Below are 20,701 nucleotides of genomic sequence, written 5' to 3'. Positions count from 1 at the left end.
ATCATGCCCGTGGTGATGCCCATGGTGATCATGGTCTTGATAAATGTTAGCAGAGGCCTGTACAGCTTTAGAATGTCCACATGCCGTGTAGGAAAACAGCACTAATAATGTTTAGGGTGAGCCCGGCGCAGCCAATGATGAGCATTAATTTGGGATTCTTGACCTCTATATATGGAAAGTATTTAGATTTGAAATTTCGAGTGTTTGGAGAATCATACTCTCTAGATAGACGAAGCGATCGATAGATTGCAATGCTATGCTGACGCCTAAAGCAAGCAAAAAGCAGCCATTAAAGAAAGCACCCAGCAGTTGTGCGCGTTGCCAACCGAACGAGAGGGAATCGGGAGAGTCAGGGCGTTGGGATACCTGCGGCACATCGTCAATTCGGCTCAGAAGCGAGAAGATGGTCAACAGATCACTTACTCTCAAGGCAGCCAAAGCGACTATGAAGCCGATCAAATCATTGAGCTGGGTCTTTTAGATGGAGTCCCACAGGAACGGAGTAGGAAGTAGACCAAACATAGGCGAAGGGCAAACAGTTTGCTAGATTGCCGGGAGAAACATACATAGTGAAAGGCATCCGCTACCAACGCAAGGGATTTCGTATAGAAACCAACTATAGTCACACAATTTAGCTCCCGCTGTCGAAACCAAGATGGATATTCATTGTTAACATACTTGATAACTCAGCCAGAAAGAAAGACGTCGATATGCAGATGACAATGGTCAACCTTTGGCCTTTAGACAACGCCATTTTTCTCCTTGAAACAAATTTAGGAACCAGAAAGGAGTTTTGCAAAATCGAGGCAGATAGATGAGTCAAAAAGCAAACCAGATATGCAGTGAGCTGTCAAATAATTCTCCGAAGCGTTGAAAGTTTTTATACCCGTCACCCATAATCGCTTCCTGTGATTGTGACGATACAGCACTCCACAGCAAGCGTCTAGGCATGGCTAGTTACACTTGACAGCCCCCCACAATGATGCTAAGAAGGACGAGAAAGGCAGTTGACCATGTAACGATGTATGGCTGCCATCACACGGCTAACGGGAAATTGCATTGACGTCTCTGTGCCATCTGGTTCTTGGAAAGATGTCTGGATAACATGGCACCGGACTTCATCTGGTCTGATGTAGGTACCAGTCAATGAGTTACAAGATATGTCTGTAAAGTTGAATTGGGAAAGCGAAGCTTTGAAAATGCTTGGTAAAGAGGGGAAACCGATGAAAAATGGATAGTAGCTGGGACGTAACCACCAGACGGTAACTTGGTAACCGTCGGGAGTTGCCATTGTAATACCTGATACTATCTCCACCTACTTGATGAGATAAATAGGTACATGAGATTCCTGACAATGTTGATTTGTGGTTGGCCTGTTTTCGTTGAGATCTTGTCAAGGGAATGGAGAGGGTAGAACGTTACAAGTTAGCCAACCCCTTTGAGTTATCATGAATTTATCTATTTATCTCCCCACATCTCCATACCTCTCCTTCATTACGGTAACCCACTCGGCAGCTCGGTAATTATAGCATTTCTACTCCAGTCTTCTCTGTCAGCCGTACTGATCTCGTCATTCGAAAGCTTAGAAATCCAATTGCGCAACTTCACTGAATTATTGACAAAATGAGGGGATATTATAAACCCCATTACTTGACCTCGAATCAAATTGCATTATTTCTTAAACACTTATCAAAGAAGCTGTGGACAATATAACATGTCCGAAGAACCTGAGAAAAAAGAGTGGCATATAAAAGGTATGTATTTCCCAATCTCAGAATCTTTTGTTTTTCCAATATCTATTCCATCCTCACGCTTTCTACAGGATCTTTAGACGCCGAATTAGTCGTGACCCCAGCCCTTCCACCTGACTTTCAGATCAGCCTTCATACACACGATACACAAGACGGAGAATCAACAATTGTTGAACTCAAAATGGGCTCTCATCCTGCTCCAAAGATCACTTTGTATACTTCCTATGATTGCCCTTGGGCTCATCGCTCTCAGATAGCTCTTGCTGAACTCGGACTGGAATTTGAGACCGTCATCATCGACCTCAGCGTTCCACGGCCACCAGAATATCTGGCTATCAACCCTCGAGGCCTCGTTCCTGCGCTCTCTTACAATGGGGAGATTCTCACTGAATCTGGAGTCATCTCTCAGTTCTTGGTAGATGCTCATCCTTCCCACTTGGAGAAGACCAGCCGTGAAGAAGGTGGTGCATTGCAACGTGCCAGATACAACTTCTTCATTGAAACCTATTTCTCAAAGGTTGCCCCACACGTGGTCAAGGCAGGAATAGGGAAAACATCGGAGGAAAGAGAGCAAGCTGCAACCAATGCTATAGATGCGATAGTGAAGGAGATTGAGCCTTTGGTTCAGAATGCAGCACCATTCTTCGGAGGCTCGGAAAAATTGACCTTTGTTGAAGTACGTGCCAATTTCTATAGCATTTCTACCATATACTAATGGGTTTCATAGGTTCAAGTTGGATCATTTTTGCTCCGACTTTTGGCATTCGCCAAACGTGATGAGTTCTTACCCAAAAGCTTTTTGACTCTAGAAGAAAAAAGCTCCAGCCTTTTGGAAATGGGCCAATGCCGTAAGCAAAGAGAAGAGCGTCACCTATATCTGGGACGAAGAAGCTACAGCAAAGAGACTGCTAGCAAGATATAAGAAGCTTAGAGAAGCTTGATTGGAAAAGCCAAAATTATGATGGAACGAGATAATTGAAATAGGTACCCAGCAGTTTGGGTCCAGTAACAAGGGTAATGCGGCGTTGATAGTAACAATACGAGCTTTTGAGATATGCCAAAAAACACCGCACCCTAAATCCCATACTTGTGCACTTTCCCCTAAGCACTTGTTCTCACAAGTGATGAAGTGATGTCAGTTTATGCATCAGTACTGTCCCTGCATGTCAGCACTACGTTGCAACTTCCGAGGATTCCCAGAGGATAAACTTTTGGTTACTGGGATGTCTCGGAAACTAATCTTACACAATAATGTCTCATGGAATAAACACATCTTTTGTTCTATGACCTGCCACAAGACTTCAAATTAAGATATAATTCATGATAGACAAGACCTCAGCCTCCTTTCGCCAAGGCGTAGGCGAATGTTCATGTTGTTACCAATGCTACTGGACAATGGTGTATCTTGTCTATCCTGTGCTTACAAAAACAATGTAATACTGTACTCTCCAGCATCGCCGGCATCTCCTGATAAAAGGCGTCAAACTATAACTACTGAGAGATGAACAATAACGTACTTTGTAATCATGAACCATTTGTTATCATCTTCAGAGGTTATCATAAAATATCATGCTCTAGTTTTAGAGATAGGTTAGCCACATGCCGATGAGGACTTTCGCTCTTCTGAATTATAGCCCCCAGCCAGCCCTACTCGGTTATCGTAATCATTCTGTTGATCGTTCGAGATATAAATTCTGATAAAAAGGGAAGGATGATGAGGCTCGATCTTGACTACATACTTAAAAATCAGCAGCTCAAAAACTCATGCAAAGCGAAGTTGATATATTATACTTGGCACTTTGCGTGTACCTGCCCAGCTTGTTCACGCGTTGTACGACATATAATCAATGAAATGATCTCAAAGATAATGTGAATATTATTGATATATAGATTGGAAGTTCGTAATCAAAAACATAGAATAAAAAGTCTCATAACATTCTTCAAAAACGTTAATAATTATTATACGATGGCCGAGACATGCTCTGCTGCTTTGCTAGTGGTTTAATTCGCATTGTCGCATGCTGCCGTACAGTGTGCAAGCGAATAAATGCACAGCCCCAGTGAGCCCCTCATAATAAGTAGCTTAGCAATCCACCATCGTGATAGCCTAACTCCTTACCTGTAAAATGTCAATGATCGCCTCACTTCACTTCAAGAACCAATTCCCAAAACTCACTTGCGACACACCTCTTTGACCTCGACAATTCCCGTATAGTAACTTCTTCGATCTTCATCACTACGTGTGAAAGTCCCAGGTGCATTCAAAATAAATCCTCGACGAAACGAAGACCCACCAATTCAGCCAAGCAAAGACCGTTCATTTCATCCATCTAGGCCCAATTCCTACCCCACGGATATTCTACAAATCTATTAGTATCACAACTGCAACCACCAACACCTTACAACTCTCTCTCTTCACTTTCGATAATCATATATCAGAAATTCTTCCGCAGAGGCTAGGATAAACCAAGGTATGTCAACCAGACAAGCAGGCAAGCTGGTTCTCGTAAAGAGAAGCGGAGTCGCATCCGTTATTACTCAAAGACAAATCGCTGACATCTGTACGTTCTCTCAGTGGATACTCGGACACTCAGATCTTGTCAAGAGCCGCGCTCTCACTCTGCGCCAGATCTATCCTCCCAACCGACATTCTAGAGTAATATCCATAATATTTAGAAGATGGGTAAATCGTGAGTACCAGATTTCTCCTTACGTCTCCCGGGACATCCAGCGCAGCTTGCACAACATGAATACCGCCGAAAGCCACGAGGCCAATGCACAAACATCAACAGCGCGCACCGCATTTCCCGAGGCTATTCCAAACCCCGAGACTTACCGCCAGTAAAATCCAAAGCTTGTGGCTTTGAACTTCGGAGTTGAAGCGCTCTGGTTAAATGTACGATGGGCGAGGAGAATATCATCACAGTATCGAATGTTGCGCACACCCAAATCACCGAATCGCCTCCAACCGCTTGGTCGAAGGATATGATAATATCTCATATGATACATTCTGAGCGCTGGCAGATGGGCTGACGTATCAAACATAGTCAATCGAAGCTCTCAGCGGAGCAAATCACCGAACTTCAGAAATCCACCCACTTTGATAAGAAGGAATTGCAACAATGGTATAAAGGTGTGCATGAAAGTAATCGCTCCTACTGAATGACTACCTAATAATGTGGTCTTCCTAGGTTTCCTGAAGGACTGCCCATCGGGCATGCTCACCAAGGAGGAATTTCAAAAGATTTACCGGCAGTTCTTCCCATTTGGAGATCCATCGTCTTTTGCAGACTATGTATTCAACGTTTTCGATAGCGACAAATCAGGTTCGATCGACTTTAAAGAGTTTATCTGCGCCTTAAGTGTCACCAGTCGAGGAAAGATGGAGGATAAACTAGATTGGGCGTTCCAGCTATATGATATTGACGGAGATGGAAAGATCAGCTATGAAGAGATGTTAGCGATTGTAGAGGCAATTTACAAGATGGTGAGTACCCTTCAGCCTCCTATCCTGATAGTCACGTGGTTTCTTTTGGTGCCCATATTCCAAGTGGGCATGCGCAGGTGGTGTTCTGCAAGCTTCGTAGCGAAAAACTTACCAGCGATGATATCCTCACCACCTGGACCTTCGTCACATTTGTCTGTATGACTTGTGCTGTGGTAGCTCTAGGAGAATCTTTCAGTTCCTTCGTCTCTTGTGATGATTCCGAAGTGTATAAGTATTGACTAGCATTCATGTAGGTTGGCTCTATGGTCAAGCTTCCACCTGACGAGGACACCCCTGAGAAGCGAGTCAAGAAGATCTTCCGCATGATGGACAAAGATGAGAATGGCAGTCTGGATATGCAGGAATTCAAAGAAGGGAGCAAACGTGATGAGACAATTGTATCCGCCCTTTCGCTCTACGACGGTCTTGTTTAGCACATCTTTACGGGCGAATTTCTTTTCGGTGGTGAAGGGTCAGAGGTGCGTCAAGGGAATTAGATATCTGGAAGTAGTTTGGGAGATCTTCCTGGATCTCCACCTTCTTTATACTTTGGATCATTTGTACCTTGATCATCCGCCAACTATTTGGGCGGTTTATGTTTTGGAAGGAAGTGTTGGTAGTTTAAGCGTTGCGTATGGTACCGGGAAGTTATCTCCTGGATTAGATCCCTAGGATGGGTCAATTGATTAACCACATATACTGGTATAAAATAAGAACTCTTGATGTACTCGTTGTCAGTAATAATAATTTGTGACGTGTGTGGTATTGAATGGGTGGTATTGAGGTACTTTTTCTTCCTGTGGAATCCAACGTAAAGATACTGCATGCATCTGAATCTGTTATAAAACATAAACGTAGAAAACAACGACGCTCAATTCTAGAGAATTTGAAAATCAGTCTAGGTTAGGTTGAGACGGTTGATCTACTAATCCATCAAGGTTTCCTTTGTAAGATTACATTGATAAATACACTGCGATGGCTACGAATCTCAAGTTTCGCTTCAACACTAGGACCGGACAGTGGATAGGTAGAATTATTTCACTTCACCTTCTCGTCTGATATTACAAGTTGATAGATTAAAAATGAATTTTGGTATTTTGTTATTGGTTATTAGTTAGCCTTGCGGTAGGTAAGTTAAGTTAGTTAACTGGCAAGATCTGATCTTGGGTTGTGGAGGACAGTACGGCATTCTCAACTACCTAGGTATTTGGGTATTGTATTTTACTGTGTTGTATTGTGTGGATTTATCTAACTTTGTAAAGGTATAGGCGGGATAGTTTATACATGGCTTCGTTGATACAGTTGATAACTTAGCTACACATCCACACACATAGCTTCGTCAATCCCTCTAATATCATAAAAACACATCGACAACAACTTACACACACCTCTTCGTCAATCTCAGCCAACTTGAACTCAAATAACACCAACATTCATTCAATACAATAAACACTATCTACACCATGTCGCTATCCAAACCCATACAACACTGTCCAGCAAACTGCAGAGGCTGCGCAACCTTCGCAGCATTCGGCGGTAGCAATTTTCCTCCTCAACTACCTGGCTCGCCACTAGCTAAGTGCTACGAGTATGCTCTAGAAGCAGGTATTATATGCACGTCTTCAGATTCGAATTCGAATGGGGATTTGGTACCTGCGCCTTTATTTGTACCGCCTAAGTCGGCGAGACGTGCGGTTGGTAGATTGCTTGCTTCTGCTCCTGCTGCTGCGGCTGCTGCTGCAGATTTCATGGAGGAGTTTCAGAGACAGATTGTGGCGGCTGAAGCGCAAGTGGATGGGTATGAGAAAATATTAGAGGGGATTGTTTCTGAGCAACTATTGCAGCAACGAAGAGCTGAGTATACGGCTAGAATTAAAGTACCACATATTAATCATGCGACGAAACCGGAACAAAAGGTTGCTAATGATACTTCATCTGCTTCTTATTCTTCTTCACTTGAGGCGAACCTATCTGAGGTTGAAAATTCTAGTTTTCCTCTTGGTCATACGTTTATGCCGCCGGGTGTTTTTCCGCTTGCCAATGACCCTCTGTTCACAGTCGCAACACATGGAGATCGACGCGCGACGACGTTTGTGGGTTGGTATGCGGTGCGCTTGTATGATGCGGTTCGAGCTTCGGGGGTGGATGTGCGTGTTTATGAGCTAAGAGGGAAAAGGGAAAAGCCGGGCGTGAAACGTTGGATGTGTAGTTTGGGGATGGATAAGGATATGTCTAGGGTGAAGAATATATTGGATAAGGGAAGGGATGCTGTGGTGGCGGCGGAGAAAAGCAACATTAGCGCGTTGAAGTTGTTGAAGGATTATGAGATAATGAGTAGGGCGGTGGAGAGCAGGTTGGATATGCAGATTGCGTATCGGAATGTAGAGCAGCTCGTTGTTGATAGCCAGGAGGAAGAGGAGAGTCATCAGCCGTTGATGGATGGACCGTTCAATGACGAGGCTATACGTAGGATGGTTCAAGAAGTTCTTGATTTCAAGTTCAGCCCTCTCGATTGGGACGGCCCGGACTGGATTGGATGTGCAGCGAGCATTTTCTACTTACCACCGCGACAAAGGCCATTGTGGGGTTCTAACATTAATGGGCTTGTCACCGACGATCCAAGCGACGAGACGCCGTGTACAACATATGTCCGATTGGCGCCTCCAAAGCCGATGGATTTTAGCTGGTATCATAGACGTAACGAAGAGGAAAGAGACAAAGCGAAATATGAATGGCCACAACAAGTTAGATGGACGATGAGTGATGGAGTGATTCTGGAATTTTCGATGGATCAAGTATATGATAATTTGACTCATAAATTCTCGGTGATCAGGAAGCGCCTCATAGAACAAAAGGCTGCCGCAGATAACACTTTGATGGGGATTTGGTCATCATGGCAAAACATGGCGAAAGGAATGAATATTTTTGGATGGTTTTGGGACGAAGAAAAACGCATATTGGTGAAGGGTTATAGCGGACACAATGATTATGAGAAAGACTGCGATTGGATTGATACAGAGATGGATAACTGGAAAGGAAGTGTAGAGGAATGGTTGGAGGCCAGACATGGAGCTGCCAACTCTAGCAACCTTACCACAAAAGAACTTCGACATACTATGATTGGCGATCATCTATTGAGGCAATGGAAAGAAGGACCGGGAATCATGGTTTCGAAAACTCCAAGCAATGAAAAGGTCGAAGGATGTCTTTTGTGTCCTCATACTACTGATAACGCTTCGCATATCAACTATCTCACTGCTCGCATTGCCGATGCAACCAGACAGCGAGCGAAGCTTGAGAGAGACTGGTTTTTTGAGAGGGCGACTGAGGATAGCTATAGGGCTAGGAAAGAGTTGATTGAACACATGGAAATGTTGGAGACCTTTAAATTCGAGATGGGAGAGAAAAATCTTCGGGAAGAGATACGAGGCAAAGTCAGATCTTTAAGGACAAAAATACAAGAAGGGAGCTGAGTTTGTGGGAAAGGGACTGTCAAGAAGAAATGCGTTTATGGGAGAGGAAACCGAGAATAAAGAGAGATGGCCAGAGCCCAAGTTCTAGGAAGTGGTGAGGATCTCAGACAGTGGATAGAATTGAGTGAATGGAAGAGATGTGTAGCTATACTTCTGCATGAACGTTGAATTGGACAGGTAGTCGGAGAGATACAGATATTCGGGGCGTATGAATGGAATGTTTTGATCGTTTTGCCATTTGTTTTGAGCATTCTATTCTCTGAGTTGGTCATATGTGTAGACTTACATAGATACCGATAGTAATGAATATGAACATTCTTTGAGTATAATCTTCCTTCTTTGCCATGCTTTCAATAAGTAGGATTGTTTGTTTGTCTTGGACAATGCGGCGTAAGCTATACTTATATGTAGGTATATGTTGACCTCCTGGGATCTTGGCAGCATATGCATATATATTGCATGATGCATATAAGAAGCAAACAAAACTCAACTTTTAATTCATTCTTTCCTTTTTGGTATACTGTTTGTTTGCTTTCAATATTTTGATTTCAAAGCACTTTAATTCCGAAGGCTGAATACCTAACCTTATTCCTTCATTTTTTTTTTTTGAATATATACTCGCAGCTTAACTGCTTAGCTAGAGAATCAATCAATTCAATCTGATGCTCTTTCTGGTCTCAAGAAACCCAATAGTATATCTTACATAGGAAAGGTAATAGTGAATATGAATGTTCGCCGAGTAGGGTGTTTCTCCCTTTTGTGTTTTTGCATAAGCAGGGCTGATCAATTGCCTGTTTGTCTTGAAGATTTCAAACTCGGGCTAGTTATAATTATACGCACGTTTTTAGCCGTGGTCCTTCTTTCTTCCCCTGATGTTTCTTTCCAAGTGAAGTTGTTGTTGATCGTCATGATAAATCTATTTTCAGAAGGCGGTGTAAAAGTATCGACTCGGCCGTTTAAGTCTTAGCTCCGATATCATGTGTCACCATGAACCTCGGAGAAGGATTTCCTCTTAACTAAAACATCCTAACACAACCAAAAAAGAGATCCTTGACGATAAAAAACACGATGAATTGGTTTAAACAGACGTGTGCCTCTCCCTGATATTGATAAAAGCACAAGCTAAAATTAACAGACTCGCAAATGTCGTAGGAACTGAGGAGCCCGAGTATGGTTCTGCAGGCATTCGAACGGTGACAGCTCAGGCTGAGAAGACTCCATACACAGAGTTGACGAAGAAAGATTTGCAATGGAAGGCTCAAGAGAGTACAAATGTAGAGACTCAGACCTTCTATATGATCTCAGATGAGGGTAAAGTTGCATCTGTTCAGATGATTTACAACAATGTTGCGTACGTCTGATCCATGCAATCACGAGATGTATTTAGCGTCCAGGTAACATTACACTGACACCGGATGCAGCGGACTTCGAACAACTTGTCAGCTCAATGTGGAAGTATTCAACCACAAAGGTCCCGAACAATCTGACCATCTTTGGCTTTCTGATGCGCTCGAAAACTATGGCTTCGACGAAGAAATGGTTTCGTTCTACGCCGACGGGCTTTCAATTGCTCTGAATGAGGCTGGTGACGAGTACACTATTAAAGCCGCTCGTAATGAGTCTGGGCTTGTCAATCTTGTATTCAAGCGAGCAGCTCCTGGCTTCCAGGTGGGAGAGAACGGAACCACCTATTACGGTACTGACCCCGCCGCACCCTGGGGAGAGATGAGGCATCGTTTCTGGCCTCGATGCACCGTCAGCGGGACAATTACCACACCTGAGAAGAACTATGACTTCAAAGGACGCGGTATTTTTATTCACGCCATCCAAGGCATGAAACCCCACCACGCTGCAGCAAAATGGAACTTTTTGACTTTCCAAACGCCTACCTACTCAGCCATCATGATGGAATTCACAACCCCGGCCTCTTATGGTCACACCTCTGTGAATGTTGGGGGTGTCGTAAAGGACGGCGAGATCGTATACGCTGGTGCTACCAACACTGTAAAGCATACTGAGTCAAAGGAGGACCCAGAGACTCTTTGGCCAGAACCTGTTTCGGTGGAGTATAAGTGGGAAGGCAAGAGTAAATCTGGCGATTTCACTGCACTTTTGAGTGGACCGCTTGGGGAAAGAACAGACAGAGTTGATATTCTATCCCACATCCCCAGTTTTATCAAATCGGTTGTTGGAGGAGTTGTTGGAACTAGACCCTTTTGTTATCAGGTAAACTATCCTACTGCTTTTACTCTCATCTAAGCAACTGGCTTAAAATTTTCCAACTCTAACATATTTCTAGTGGGCTATCCCTCCAACAGATTCCCTTGTTCTCAAGATCAAAGATGGCGAGACAGTTGTAGAGGAACAAGGAACGCTCTTCGGCGAATCAACCTTCATTTTGTAGTAGCGGCGCGAAGTATTCTTTTCTCAAGATTAACGGATAAGAGCCTCGCCATAATATAGAAGTTGGTAAATGTTCATATCCGATTTTGGATAATGTGCATCACCACTACATTCGTTTACCTGCTCTTGCATTCGCACGAGGAGCCGCGAAGAAGGGCTTTTGATTGGTTCTTTTTTCACTACTTTTCTTTACGACTCGTTTCCTTCAGACTGAGAATGGTTTTAATCGGATGATTTGCAAGGTTATGAATGGCATTGGGACTGTTATGATTTATTTCAGCTTATTAGAATATGATTGCAGTACCACAAGTGTTACTCGTTATGATATGATATTATTTGAGTGATAGGCGGATGAAAAATCCTCAGCCGTGGAACAACTGATTTTCTTGGGGATTTTTTAAGCTAGGGAAGCATTTCCCTGCACATACACTTTTGCCTTCTTAATTCACCTGGGTACCGGATCATTGATGTTGATCGTTTGTGTTGTGATTAGACATGAAGAGGATGGTAAAACATCCAAGACACCTATCCGGAAATCATAGAGGTGCCAACGAGAACCGCTCACATCGTAACATGATAGTTACCTAGTCTACGTTCTAATGTTCCAATGTGTATTATCATTCCCACGTATTTTAAATTTCACCTCGATTTTAAATACAGAGATTCACTTCATTGATGAATTGCGAGACTAGCTAAAAAAGCCGTATATCTCCTATCAACCTAATGACCACTCGTAGCAGCCGCCTTATCTTTAACAATCTTCTGCACAGAAGGTCTCTCCATCAATCTCTTATTCCACGCAAAATAATGCGGATAATTCTTCTCAATCTCCAATTCTCCAACTCGATCGCCGAAAATCCACGGGATAGCCATATCCCATGGAACAAACGACAAATCTGCAAAAGTGCACTTATCACCCACTAACCATTCTTTTCCGTTCAAATGTTTGTCCAGAACATAGAGCACTCTCTTGATTTGCTCGAGATATCTCTCAATGGCGCTATCTATCTTCTCGGCGTGGAATTTGGTAAACCAAGCTGCTTGTCCGTAGTAGGGACCTTGGCCGGACATTTGGAAGTGCAGCCATTGTTTTACTTGGTAGCGCTCTGGGGATGAGGTGTAGGTTAGTGCGGCGGTGTGGTCGTAGGTATCAATTAGATATTCGATTATAGCGCCGGATTCCCAAAGTGTAACGTCGGTGTTTGGGTCGGTGATGGCGGGGACGCGGCCGTTGGGGTTGATTGTTTCGAAGGGCTCTTTTTTGAGGTCGGCCATTTCTAGATGGGTGGTGTTAGTGGATTTCACATGTTCGTCATGATCATGAAGGTCCAAATTTGTTTTTAAATTTCTCTTGCATACCAAGTCCATTTGGTATGTTGACTTTGTCCAGAATGTTGAATGCACTCTTGATGTTTAAACCTGCTCAAAAGATCGACAACGCTTCAACTTTGAAGCATCTCAATCAGAATGACAGCCTCGTGAACTCTGAACGAGGTTTGCGTGAGAAATAATGAAACAGGCACGAACCCATAAACTTGTTGATATATGGAACCTTGAGCTCCTCAAGAATAATGGCCACCTTCCATGGGTTTGGGCCGCCTCCTATTCTTTTGTCAGTATCCTTCCTGGTATCTCCATTCCACTAGCATTGACTTACTGTGGCCATAGAGAGTAATTGGTTGGCTCATGTTGCTGAATTGGATTTGTATATAGTACGTGATATGTGAATGAGTTGAAGCGGATTGTGTTTTTGCAAGGGAATATATATAAATATGAAAAGCTTTCCCCCCGTATATACGGATATAGCGACTAGTTCCCCATCTAGTGGCGTTGAGCTCGGACAACGAGTTGTAACAACCCTTCTCACAGGTTTCATTTCCATAAACCGAAGAATTGCCATTGATATAAAAATTCTTCACTTGATTTAACTTGTGGACCCAAGATCTTCATGACTGATCACTCCGCAATCAAGAATTTCAAACGACGGCTTTAGCCCGCGGACAACTAGTCAGCATTATTAATCCCTAGTAAATCATCGTAAACACATTGATACAAGTGGATCATTTTTCTCCGAAAAGAAGGGCGAAGGACGGTGTGGATCCTTTGGGGAGGGATGCCGTAACGGAGTATATGCATGACAGTTTTCAGAATAAATGTATGATGATGTTAGTTGGTGTGGCTGTTGGAAAGCATAGAATCCCGGAAAGTCTGTCTCTAAATGAAAAAGAAACCACTTTGGCTGAACAGCTGTCTGAGGAATGAACAGCCGGCTCTTTACCATGCATAATGGTTCACTGTCAAGCTACAGCAATACATAGCCCTGCTGTTCCACACTATTCTAGATTTTTCGTATGAAACTTTGCTCCTCTAAGGGGTGTTTAAAAGCAAACAACCATAATACTAGGTTGTGATGGATATAATGAATTATTTGTAAAGCTCTTGCTAAATGTATCAATACTTCCTAGCTTGGTGTCGATATTGATGTTGATGCTAATGTTGTGATGAACAAAAGAATCTCGCAAAAGATCAGATCTGCGGCATACATGATGACTAAGCAATAAGAGCAACATCAAACGGAGGGTTCTCCTTCCCTTTCCATGACAAAACCATTCCACAAATCAGATCAACAGAAAGACTCTCTAATATTCAACTGTGGAATAATTGGGATATGGTAGTAAGACAAGTATCCCGTCATATTCGCTTTCAAGTGTTTCTATTCCGCAACCTTCAATATCGCACCATGACTTTTAACACTCCCTCAAAAAAGCCCATCCGTTTTGGGAAATTCGAAGTCACAGATCAGGCAAGCTTCAGATGGGTAGGCCCAAAAATGGTGCTCTAGGTTTTCTAACTGTCATTCCAGATCTTTCACAAATCTACCCATTGCTACTGTCTCGTAAACATCAAGCCCATTCTCCCAGGTCATGTGCTCATCATCCCCTACACCCAGCATCCACGCATGACCGATCTTTCACCTCTTGAACTCAATGATATCTTTTCTACTACCCAAAAAGTACAAAAGATGCTCGCATCTCATTATTTTCCCGATGGAAACCCCAAGGAAGGATCTTTCAATATCGCTATTCAAGACGGACCGGAAAGCGGGCAAACGGTACCACATTTTCACTGTCATGTTATACCGAGAACAAAGGAAAGCAGAGTGATTGGAGATGGTGTCTATGCCAAGCTGCAAGGGGAGGAAGGGAATATTGGTGGGGCACTATGGGATAAGGCTGTGGAGTTGGGGAAGAGACCGGTGCAAATGGGGAAATTCCCGAGGGTGGATGATGAAGATAGATTGCCAAGGAGGTAAGTTTTTATTTTGACCTAAATTGTCTATTCTCGTGAGGTTTTCTTTGAGAATGGATCTGAATGTCTCAGAATGGCTTACTGATTAATCTTCTGTGGGCGTAGTATGGAGGAGATGACCCAGGAGGCAGCTCTCTTTAGGGAACAAATGGAAAAGTTAGGGTATAGTGAGGTGGAGTTTAATGATAAATGAACATCACTCGATATCATAGAGTTACAGCTCAATATATAGCTTGTGGTATTTTTACGCTCATCCCAGATCTAGTGATCTCCGGACTACCCAGGATCAAAATTGGTAAACCAAGTGCGACTGTTGCAATACAGGGATTTAAGACGAAACACGGAAGAAGGACAATGGGGATGCAGAAATAAATGCAAAAAACATATGTGGAAGATGCCTATCTAATGAGGGGCTTTCGTACAAATAAGCACGACACAATATCGGTATATAATCCCGTCCTACCGGCAGCAAACCCTTCATCAGCTCCATTGCTGCTCGTGGTTATCAAATTTTGCCCTATATTCTTCCATGTTCATATAAATCATTAACTCGATCTTCCCATATCATTAAGAAATCTAGCTCATACAAAGCCAACGAATCTCACAAGGACGATCAGTGGTGCTTAGATGGCCGCGCTTTGCAATCACAAGATCGCTCTGCGGTGAAAGTGGAAACATGTTAACCAACATCATCGTCCCTCAATCTCAATTTCGGAAATATCCTGGGAATTGTTTAATAGAAGTTGGATCTCAGATCAAGAATCTTTAGGTTGTGAGCCGACTCCAAGTGATAATTATGTTCAAGTGAAATCTCGGCGGGAGCTTGCTCTCCTTATCAAGATTTGATTGCTATTGTGTGTATCCAGGTGACAAGTGTGGCGAGGCAAGCTCACGCAATAATGTAAGCAAGGAACTATATTAAATAGTCGTATCAACTGTTTGACCTTTGAGTCCTAGAATGACTATCCGTATGAGCGCTCGATATTCCTTGTATCCAGACGGATGCTCCCGCAATATTCCTTCTCGTACATCCTTTCTACTGGGCATGTTTGTTCAGGCACGCTTTTGTGGCTCTATACTTAAGCTGATTTAGACACATTGCGGAATATACGACCTTTACTCATCTTTTTCTCGTCCCGATTTGAGTAAGGACTTTGCAATTCCATCCTTTCCACATTACCGTTATTACTCAAAGAAAAAAAAAAGATTCAAAATGCACTTCCTACGACTCCCCACCACATCCATTACCCTCATCATATTTTAACTCCCTCAAACCATTGCAAACCCATTGGCTATACGCCTAATATATTCATTCTTGGCATTAGTACCCAGTTTTAAGCCCTTTTACACGGCACAAATTGAGGCTATGAATAGTCAATCAATTTTCCCTTCCGCGCATCATATACACCCTGCTCTAGGCTCACTCTCTTCTCTTTACCTCTCAGCTTTTCCACCGAAACTTGTGTTTGTTTAGTCAATAAGTTGAATTTTTTAATTCTAGAACAGGTGGGTTATCAGATGGGATAGAGGGTGTATACTTAGTGGTTGATTTGTCACGGGGATATCAGATAGTGTAGAGAAGGCAATTAGAGAGATTGCTAGCTTAGAAATGGGGAGGAGCAGGTGCGTGAAGAATGATGGGTTATGTTTAGAAGGTCTGGTGATGAAGGGTACGAGATCAGGGCGATGCAAAAGCAATATTGTGTTGGATATTTGTGATAGGGTGAATCTTGATATTGAGATCTGAGTACAAGCATCCGTTTCATGGATGAAGAATTTCTTTATTTAGAGGTCAATTCTTTGGAATTGAGACAATTGTGACACTTAAATTTTATACAATTCTCCCTATTATATACCAAGAAGGCAGTATGAGTATCCCAAATCACAGACCTGATCTTCGTAACCGATCCCGTAACTGACTTCATATAATATCAGTGCCAAACTACCTTTCCCTCGTGAATGTGTCTATTCCTGCACCAAAATTCACCATAGGCTAGTATTTTATCGCATCCCATATTTTCCTTCTTCTCCTATTCTTCTTTTTCATATCTAAGATGATCATTCAAACAACAAGGAAAAGCAGGACATTTGATAGTAAGAATGAAATACTATATATCTATTATTTCAAACCTATTACTGTCTCCGCGTACATACTACATGAAACAATGATGAAAATACCCAACCAAGACATGGGTATCCCCGACTTCCTAGAATTAGCAACAAATCCTCGCTTACGCAATAGTGCTATACTATTGCTAGGTGCTGGAAGAATCATGATCAATTTACATATCTCCAAAAATAAATCGGGTGTCGAAGCGTCAGTTTATCAGTCAAAATTTATATATCTAATATTACGAAAAATATTTTTCACGGTTCCTGTTAGGGGCTCACTATTGTAGGTATACTTAAAGTGTGATCATTCATCCATCCTGTTGTTTGGGTTTTATTAAGATATGGGATATACCGCCTCGCAGGCAGATGAAAATCAAACATAAAAAACTTACTAGCTAACTACAGATTTTTTGTTTGGCTGGTCAAGATCATAGAAAAAGATACGTAAGTAAATAATAAACTCAGGAACATAGAATCTCATATCATCCAAATTCCATGCCTGAGACTGAGAAACAAATTACTATCTCTTCTTTCTCTTTCTACTTCTCCTTCTCCTTTTCCATCCAGTGGCGTAAATCCACACAAATTTCCAAATAAGATGTTATAAAGCAGAAAGTCACATAATATACCCTTCCTTACCGTACTGAAGACACCATTACAAATACAAAAAAGCTTCAATTAGAAGAATTCTAAAAGTAATAATTGTGACCAAAAGGGTGTTTATAGACCAGCAATTGTATTTAACTTAGAATCTACAGGTGAAGAGCACCTGTAGATGGGGATAGCTACTCTATATATACACAAATGAATAGCCTAGCCGCAATGGCTAGGCAAAAAGAAGTCATATTTATTCCTCCAATGATCTTACTTTACCGATAACCATTGATACCTAGTACTTGTCCGGATCTGATCCTCAGGTCACCTAAATCGTATACTAATCTCGAGTAATCGTATCATGTGTGGACATGGTTAATGTACCTGAGGTTTCTTATATAATAAGGGTGGGAGGAAAGCAGGGATTTCCGTCACATAATATCTTCAGTAAAGTATTGTAATAATAAATAAGACTGGCCTGACCTAGTTTAAAAAATATAAATATAATTATTATATACTTAATATTTTATAACCAACTTGTTACGACGGCTATCTTCTACGCCGCGTCACATGACTAAACCAAGGTAACGTGATTAAGTCACGTTATGGACCGCTGCGCGGTCCTGACTAGCCATAGGCATGAAGGTCTATATAATCAAGATGGATTTCCTTTGTATAGAGCTTCGTGCTCAAGATCAATCATTTAGTATACTCTACTATTAGTTACGAATTGCATTATTGTCATTACTTTAAGTCCCTGCTTGACGCCTAGTTATAAACCACCTCGAGAGCCTAGAGTACTTCCACGTGATCTAGACGGCAAACCTCGTAACACAACTAGTTAATAAAAATCCAAGATTTCAAATTCAATCTAAAAGAATTATAGTAATATTTTTTTAATAACTCAAAACAAAATATAATCAAATTGTTAAAAGGAATAGAAGTTACCGGTACTAATCACGTGTCGTGATTAGTAATACGGTTACCTAAACAGGCTAGATTAGACGAACCATAAGCAGGCATATTGGTCCCCTCAGAGGATATCAAGAGGAGATTAATATGCCTACACGCGTAGTAATATAATCAATATAGAGGCCTCTTCCACCCAATCTTTTGATACAAATTAAATTTATTAGAATTTGTTAATTGTTAAATATAAATATAACTATTTGTGACGGAAATCCCTGCTTTCCTCCCACCCTTTTGGTCATATTATTTTTTTAATTAATAAAAAGAAACCTTTAGTTATTTCACAAAATCTAATAATTTACATCACAGGATTTATTAATTACAATAAAATTATTAATAACGTAACTTATAGTGAACCGGGTCATATGGGGAACCGGGTCATAATTAGCTCATCACTAACTTCAAACTATAATAATTTTTGCTATGCGTCTCGAACCACCTCTTACACCTTCTCAAATTGAAGAGAAGATACAGAATGCTATTATTGCACTTCAATTAAAGGAATTTAATTCAATTAGAAAAACTGTAAAGCATTTTGAAGTTCCTAAATCAACTATTGGGTTTCTTTAGACCAGAAAGAGCATCAGATTGAATTGATTGATTCTCTAGCTAAGCAGTTAAGCTGCGAGTATATATTCAAAAAAAAAAAAATGAAGGAATAAGGTTAGGTATTCAGCCTTCGGAATTAAAGTGCTTTGAAATCAAAATATTGAAAGCAAACAAACAGTATACCAAAAAGGAAAGAATGAATTAAAAGTTGAGTTTTGTTTGCTCCTTATATGCATCATGCAATATATATACATATGCTGCCAAGATCCCAGGAGGTCAACATCAACTCTTATAGCTAGGATCGCTAAAAGGAAATCATATACCCAATCTTACAAAATAGCTCAAATTCTTTTAAATACAGAAGAAAATACATTAATATAATAGATCTTACATTCTACTATTACTAAATTCCTTATTATACCTATATTATTGAAGGAAATAACTGATGAAATTTGTATTCAATATATCCAAGTTGCATTCTCTTCAAACCTTATCTCGATAAATATTCCACTTATAAGCCACAAATGGATCTATAGGTTCTAAAAACAATATCCAGAACTTAAAGTATATTATTCACATCAATCAAAGTCTAATCAAGTTAAAAAAACAACTTCAGAAAATATTCAGGCTTGGTTTGACATATTCCAAATGTATTTTATTAAGCGAAGGTATAAATTAAATAATATATATAATATAGATGAAATCGGATTTACAATCGAAGATATTCAAAGTATTTGTATTATAATTGATTCTACTCAAAAATCGAATTGGAAGATTATAATTGATAAACAAGAATGAATAACTATACTTGAATATATTAGTGTAATTAGGAAGGCTTTATTATTTATAATCATTTTTAAAATTCAAAATATAAATACTATATGGATTTCAAAGGATACACTTCAAGATTGATAGTTCTTTACTAATACAAATGGATGAATCTTAAATAATTATAGATTAAAATGATTATAAAGGGTTTTCGAGCCAGAATCCAAGAAAGTGTCAAGTGACCAGCCTCGACTTTTAATCATGGATGGTCATTCAAATCATATTACAAACAATCTAATTGCTTTTTATGTAAAGAAGGATATCGATTTGCTTATACTACCTCTTTATTGCTTTTATTTGCTTTAACTTCTTGATATTGAAGTATATAGGCCAATAAAACGATATCATTCTTTAAAGGTCGATCGATATTCTCGAGTTAGTGTAAAGCGAATCCAAAGAGCTGAATGGGTAGAACTATTTCAAAAGATCAGAATAAAAGCAATCAACTCTTCTAATATTAAAGCTGGTTGAAAAGGAGTTGGTTTGATACCTTTTTCTCTACAAAAAGTATTTGATACATTATTATTTAACCCCTCTCAACAACCTTTTACTTCACAGATAAGAACTACCAATCAAGATCTAGACTTTTCTATACTCCGAAGTTCTCCTCCAGATGGGATAGAACTAAGGCAAGAAAATCAGATCTTTAATTCAGCTCTAGCAGGCAGTGATTCTTTTATATCACCAACTCATCGATATACCAAAAGAATGATTAGGCTTGTAGAATCTCAAAATATTGAGATAACCCTACTTCGGAAACAGCTCGCTGATGTTCAGGAGATAATCGAGACTCGAAAGAAAAGAACTAAAGGCAAAAGGATCAAATTACAAGGCTAATTTGTCTTTAGTACTGAGGAAGTATTGAAAATCGTATATAAGGCAAAGGAGAAGCCCAAGGAGAAAAGGCCACAAGGACGGCCATGTAAACGTTCAATTGAAGGATTAGAAGAAGGTACTGAAGAGGAAGAGCTAGAGAATAGTTCAAGCGATTTAGAGTTGGAATTAGATGAATGTGTAGCTCGTAGAACTAGATCGCATAGAGAAAATTGAATTTTGTGACCCGGTTCCCCATATGACCCGGTTCACCATAAGTTACGTTATAATATAATGTTTTATTTCTTATAAACCTATAAACCTCCACCCTTCCACCCTACACATATTTCACTCTGCTCGCTCACACAATAATAAATATAATACTCCCACGGAGTAGAGTCCAATATAGATCA

The 20,701-nt window shown here is 40.8% G+C and overlaps 9 protein-coding genes across 9 annotated transcripts; 6 read left to right on the top strand and 3 right to left on the bottom strand.

The window, feature by feature from the left end:
- Positions 1 to 107: 107 nt before the first annotated feature.
- On the top strand, positions 108 to 481 carry SS1G_01924 (hypothetical protein; the record flags this gene model as incomplete). Its single annotated transcript, XM_001597678.1, has 2 exons — positions 108 to 116; positions 287 to 481. 2 exons carry the CDS (start codon positions 108 to 110, stop codon positions 479 to 481), a joined length of 204 nt encoding a protein of 67 aa, XP_001597728.1.
- A 504-nt stretch (positions 482 to 985) lies between these two features.
- SS1G_01923 (predicted protein) lies at positions 986 to 1,291 on the bottom strand (the record flags this gene model as incomplete). The annotated part of the gene is made up of 1 exon (XM_001597677.1): positions 986 to 1,291. The coding sequence occupies one exon, from the start codon at positions 1,289 to 1,291 to the stop codon at positions 986 to 988; it is 306 nt and encodes a 101-aa protein (XP_001597727.1).
- Positions 1,292 to 1,714: 423 nt separating this feature from the next.
- SS1G_01922 (hypothetical protein) lies at positions 1,715 to 2,692 on the top strand (the record flags this gene model as incomplete). Its single annotated transcript, XM_001597676.1, has 3 exons — positions 1,715 to 1,754; positions 1,832 to 2,427; positions 2,561 to 2,692. 3 exons carry the CDS (start codon positions 1,715 to 1,717, stop codon positions 2,690 to 2,692), a joined length of 768 nt encoding a protein of 255 aa, XP_001597726.1.
- A 1,738-nt stretch (positions 2,693 to 4,430) lies between these two features.
- On the top strand, positions 4,431 to 5,672 carry SS1G_01921 (hypothetical protein; the record flags this gene model as incomplete). The annotated part of the gene is made up of 4 exons (XM_001597675.1): positions 4,431 to 4,441; positions 4,799 to 4,884; positions 4,943 to 5,238; positions 5,493 to 5,672. The coding sequence occupies 4 exons, from the start codon at positions 4,431 to 4,433 to the stop codon at positions 5,670 to 5,672; spliced, it is 573 nt and encodes a 190-aa protein (XP_001597725.1).
- Positions 5,673 to 6,701: 1,029 nt separating this feature from the next.
- On the top strand, positions 6,702 to 8,711 carry SS1G_01920 (predicted protein; the record flags this gene model as incomplete). The annotated part of the gene is made up of 1 exon (XM_001597674.1): positions 6,702 to 8,711. One exon carries the CDS (start codon positions 6,702 to 6,704, stop codon positions 8,709 to 8,711), a length of 2,010 nt encoding a protein of 669 aa, XP_001597724.1.
- A 1,068-nt stretch (positions 8,712 to 9,779) lies between these two features.
- On the top strand, positions 9,780 to 11,115 carry SS1G_01919 (hypothetical protein; the record flags this gene model as incomplete). The annotated part of the gene is made up of 4 exons (XM_001597673.1): positions 9,780 to 9,799; positions 9,847 to 10,062; positions 10,133 to 10,937; positions 11,011 to 11,115. The coding sequence occupies 4 exons, from the start codon at positions 9,780 to 9,782 to the stop codon at positions 11,113 to 11,115; spliced, it is 1,146 nt and encodes a 381-aa protein (XP_001597723.1).
- A 719-nt stretch (positions 11,116 to 11,834) lies between these two features.
- SS1G_01918 (hypothetical protein) lies at positions 11,835 to 12,802 on the bottom strand (the record flags this gene model as incomplete). The annotated part of the gene is made up of 3 exons (XM_001597672.1): positions 11,835 to 12,391; positions 12,642 to 12,716; positions 12,772 to 12,802. 3 exons carry the CDS (start codon positions 12,800 to 12,802, stop codon positions 11,835 to 11,837), a joined length of 663 nt encoding a protein of 220 aa, XP_001597722.1.
- Positions 12,803 to 13,854: 1,052 nt separating this feature from the next.
- SS1G_01917 (hypothetical protein) lies at positions 13,855 to 14,616 on the top strand (the record flags this gene model as incomplete). Its single annotated transcript, XM_001597671.1, has 3 exons — positions 13,855 to 13,932; positions 13,978 to 14,423; positions 14,529 to 14,616. The coding sequence occupies 3 exons, from the start codon at positions 13,855 to 13,857 to the stop codon at positions 14,614 to 14,616; spliced, it is 612 nt and encodes a 203-aa protein (XP_001597721.1).
- Positions 14,617 to 15,341: 725 nt separating this feature from the next.
- Positions 15,342 to 15,470, bottom strand: SS1G_01916 (predicted protein; the record flags this gene model as incomplete). The annotated part of the gene is made up of 1 exon (XM_001597670.1): positions 15,342 to 15,470. The coding sequence occupies one exon, from the start codon at positions 15,468 to 15,470 to the stop codon at positions 15,342 to 15,344; it is 129 nt and encodes a 42-aa protein (XP_001597720.1).
- Between the last annotated feature and the right edge of the window lie 5,231 nt (positions 15,471 to 20,701).

This window comes from Sclerotinia sclerotiorum, genomic scaffold (genome assembly GCF_000146945.2).
Source record: "Sclerotinia sclerotiorum 1980 UF-70 scaffold_2 genomic scaffold, whole genome shotgun sequence".
Taxonomy (NCBI): domain Eukaryota; kingdom Fungi; phylum Ascomycota; class Leotiomycetes; order Helotiales; family Sclerotiniaceae; genus Sclerotinia; species Sclerotinia sclerotiorum.
The sequence above is the reverse complement of the archived record's forward strand: the minus strand, read 5'-3'. Positions and strand labels throughout refer to the sequence as shown.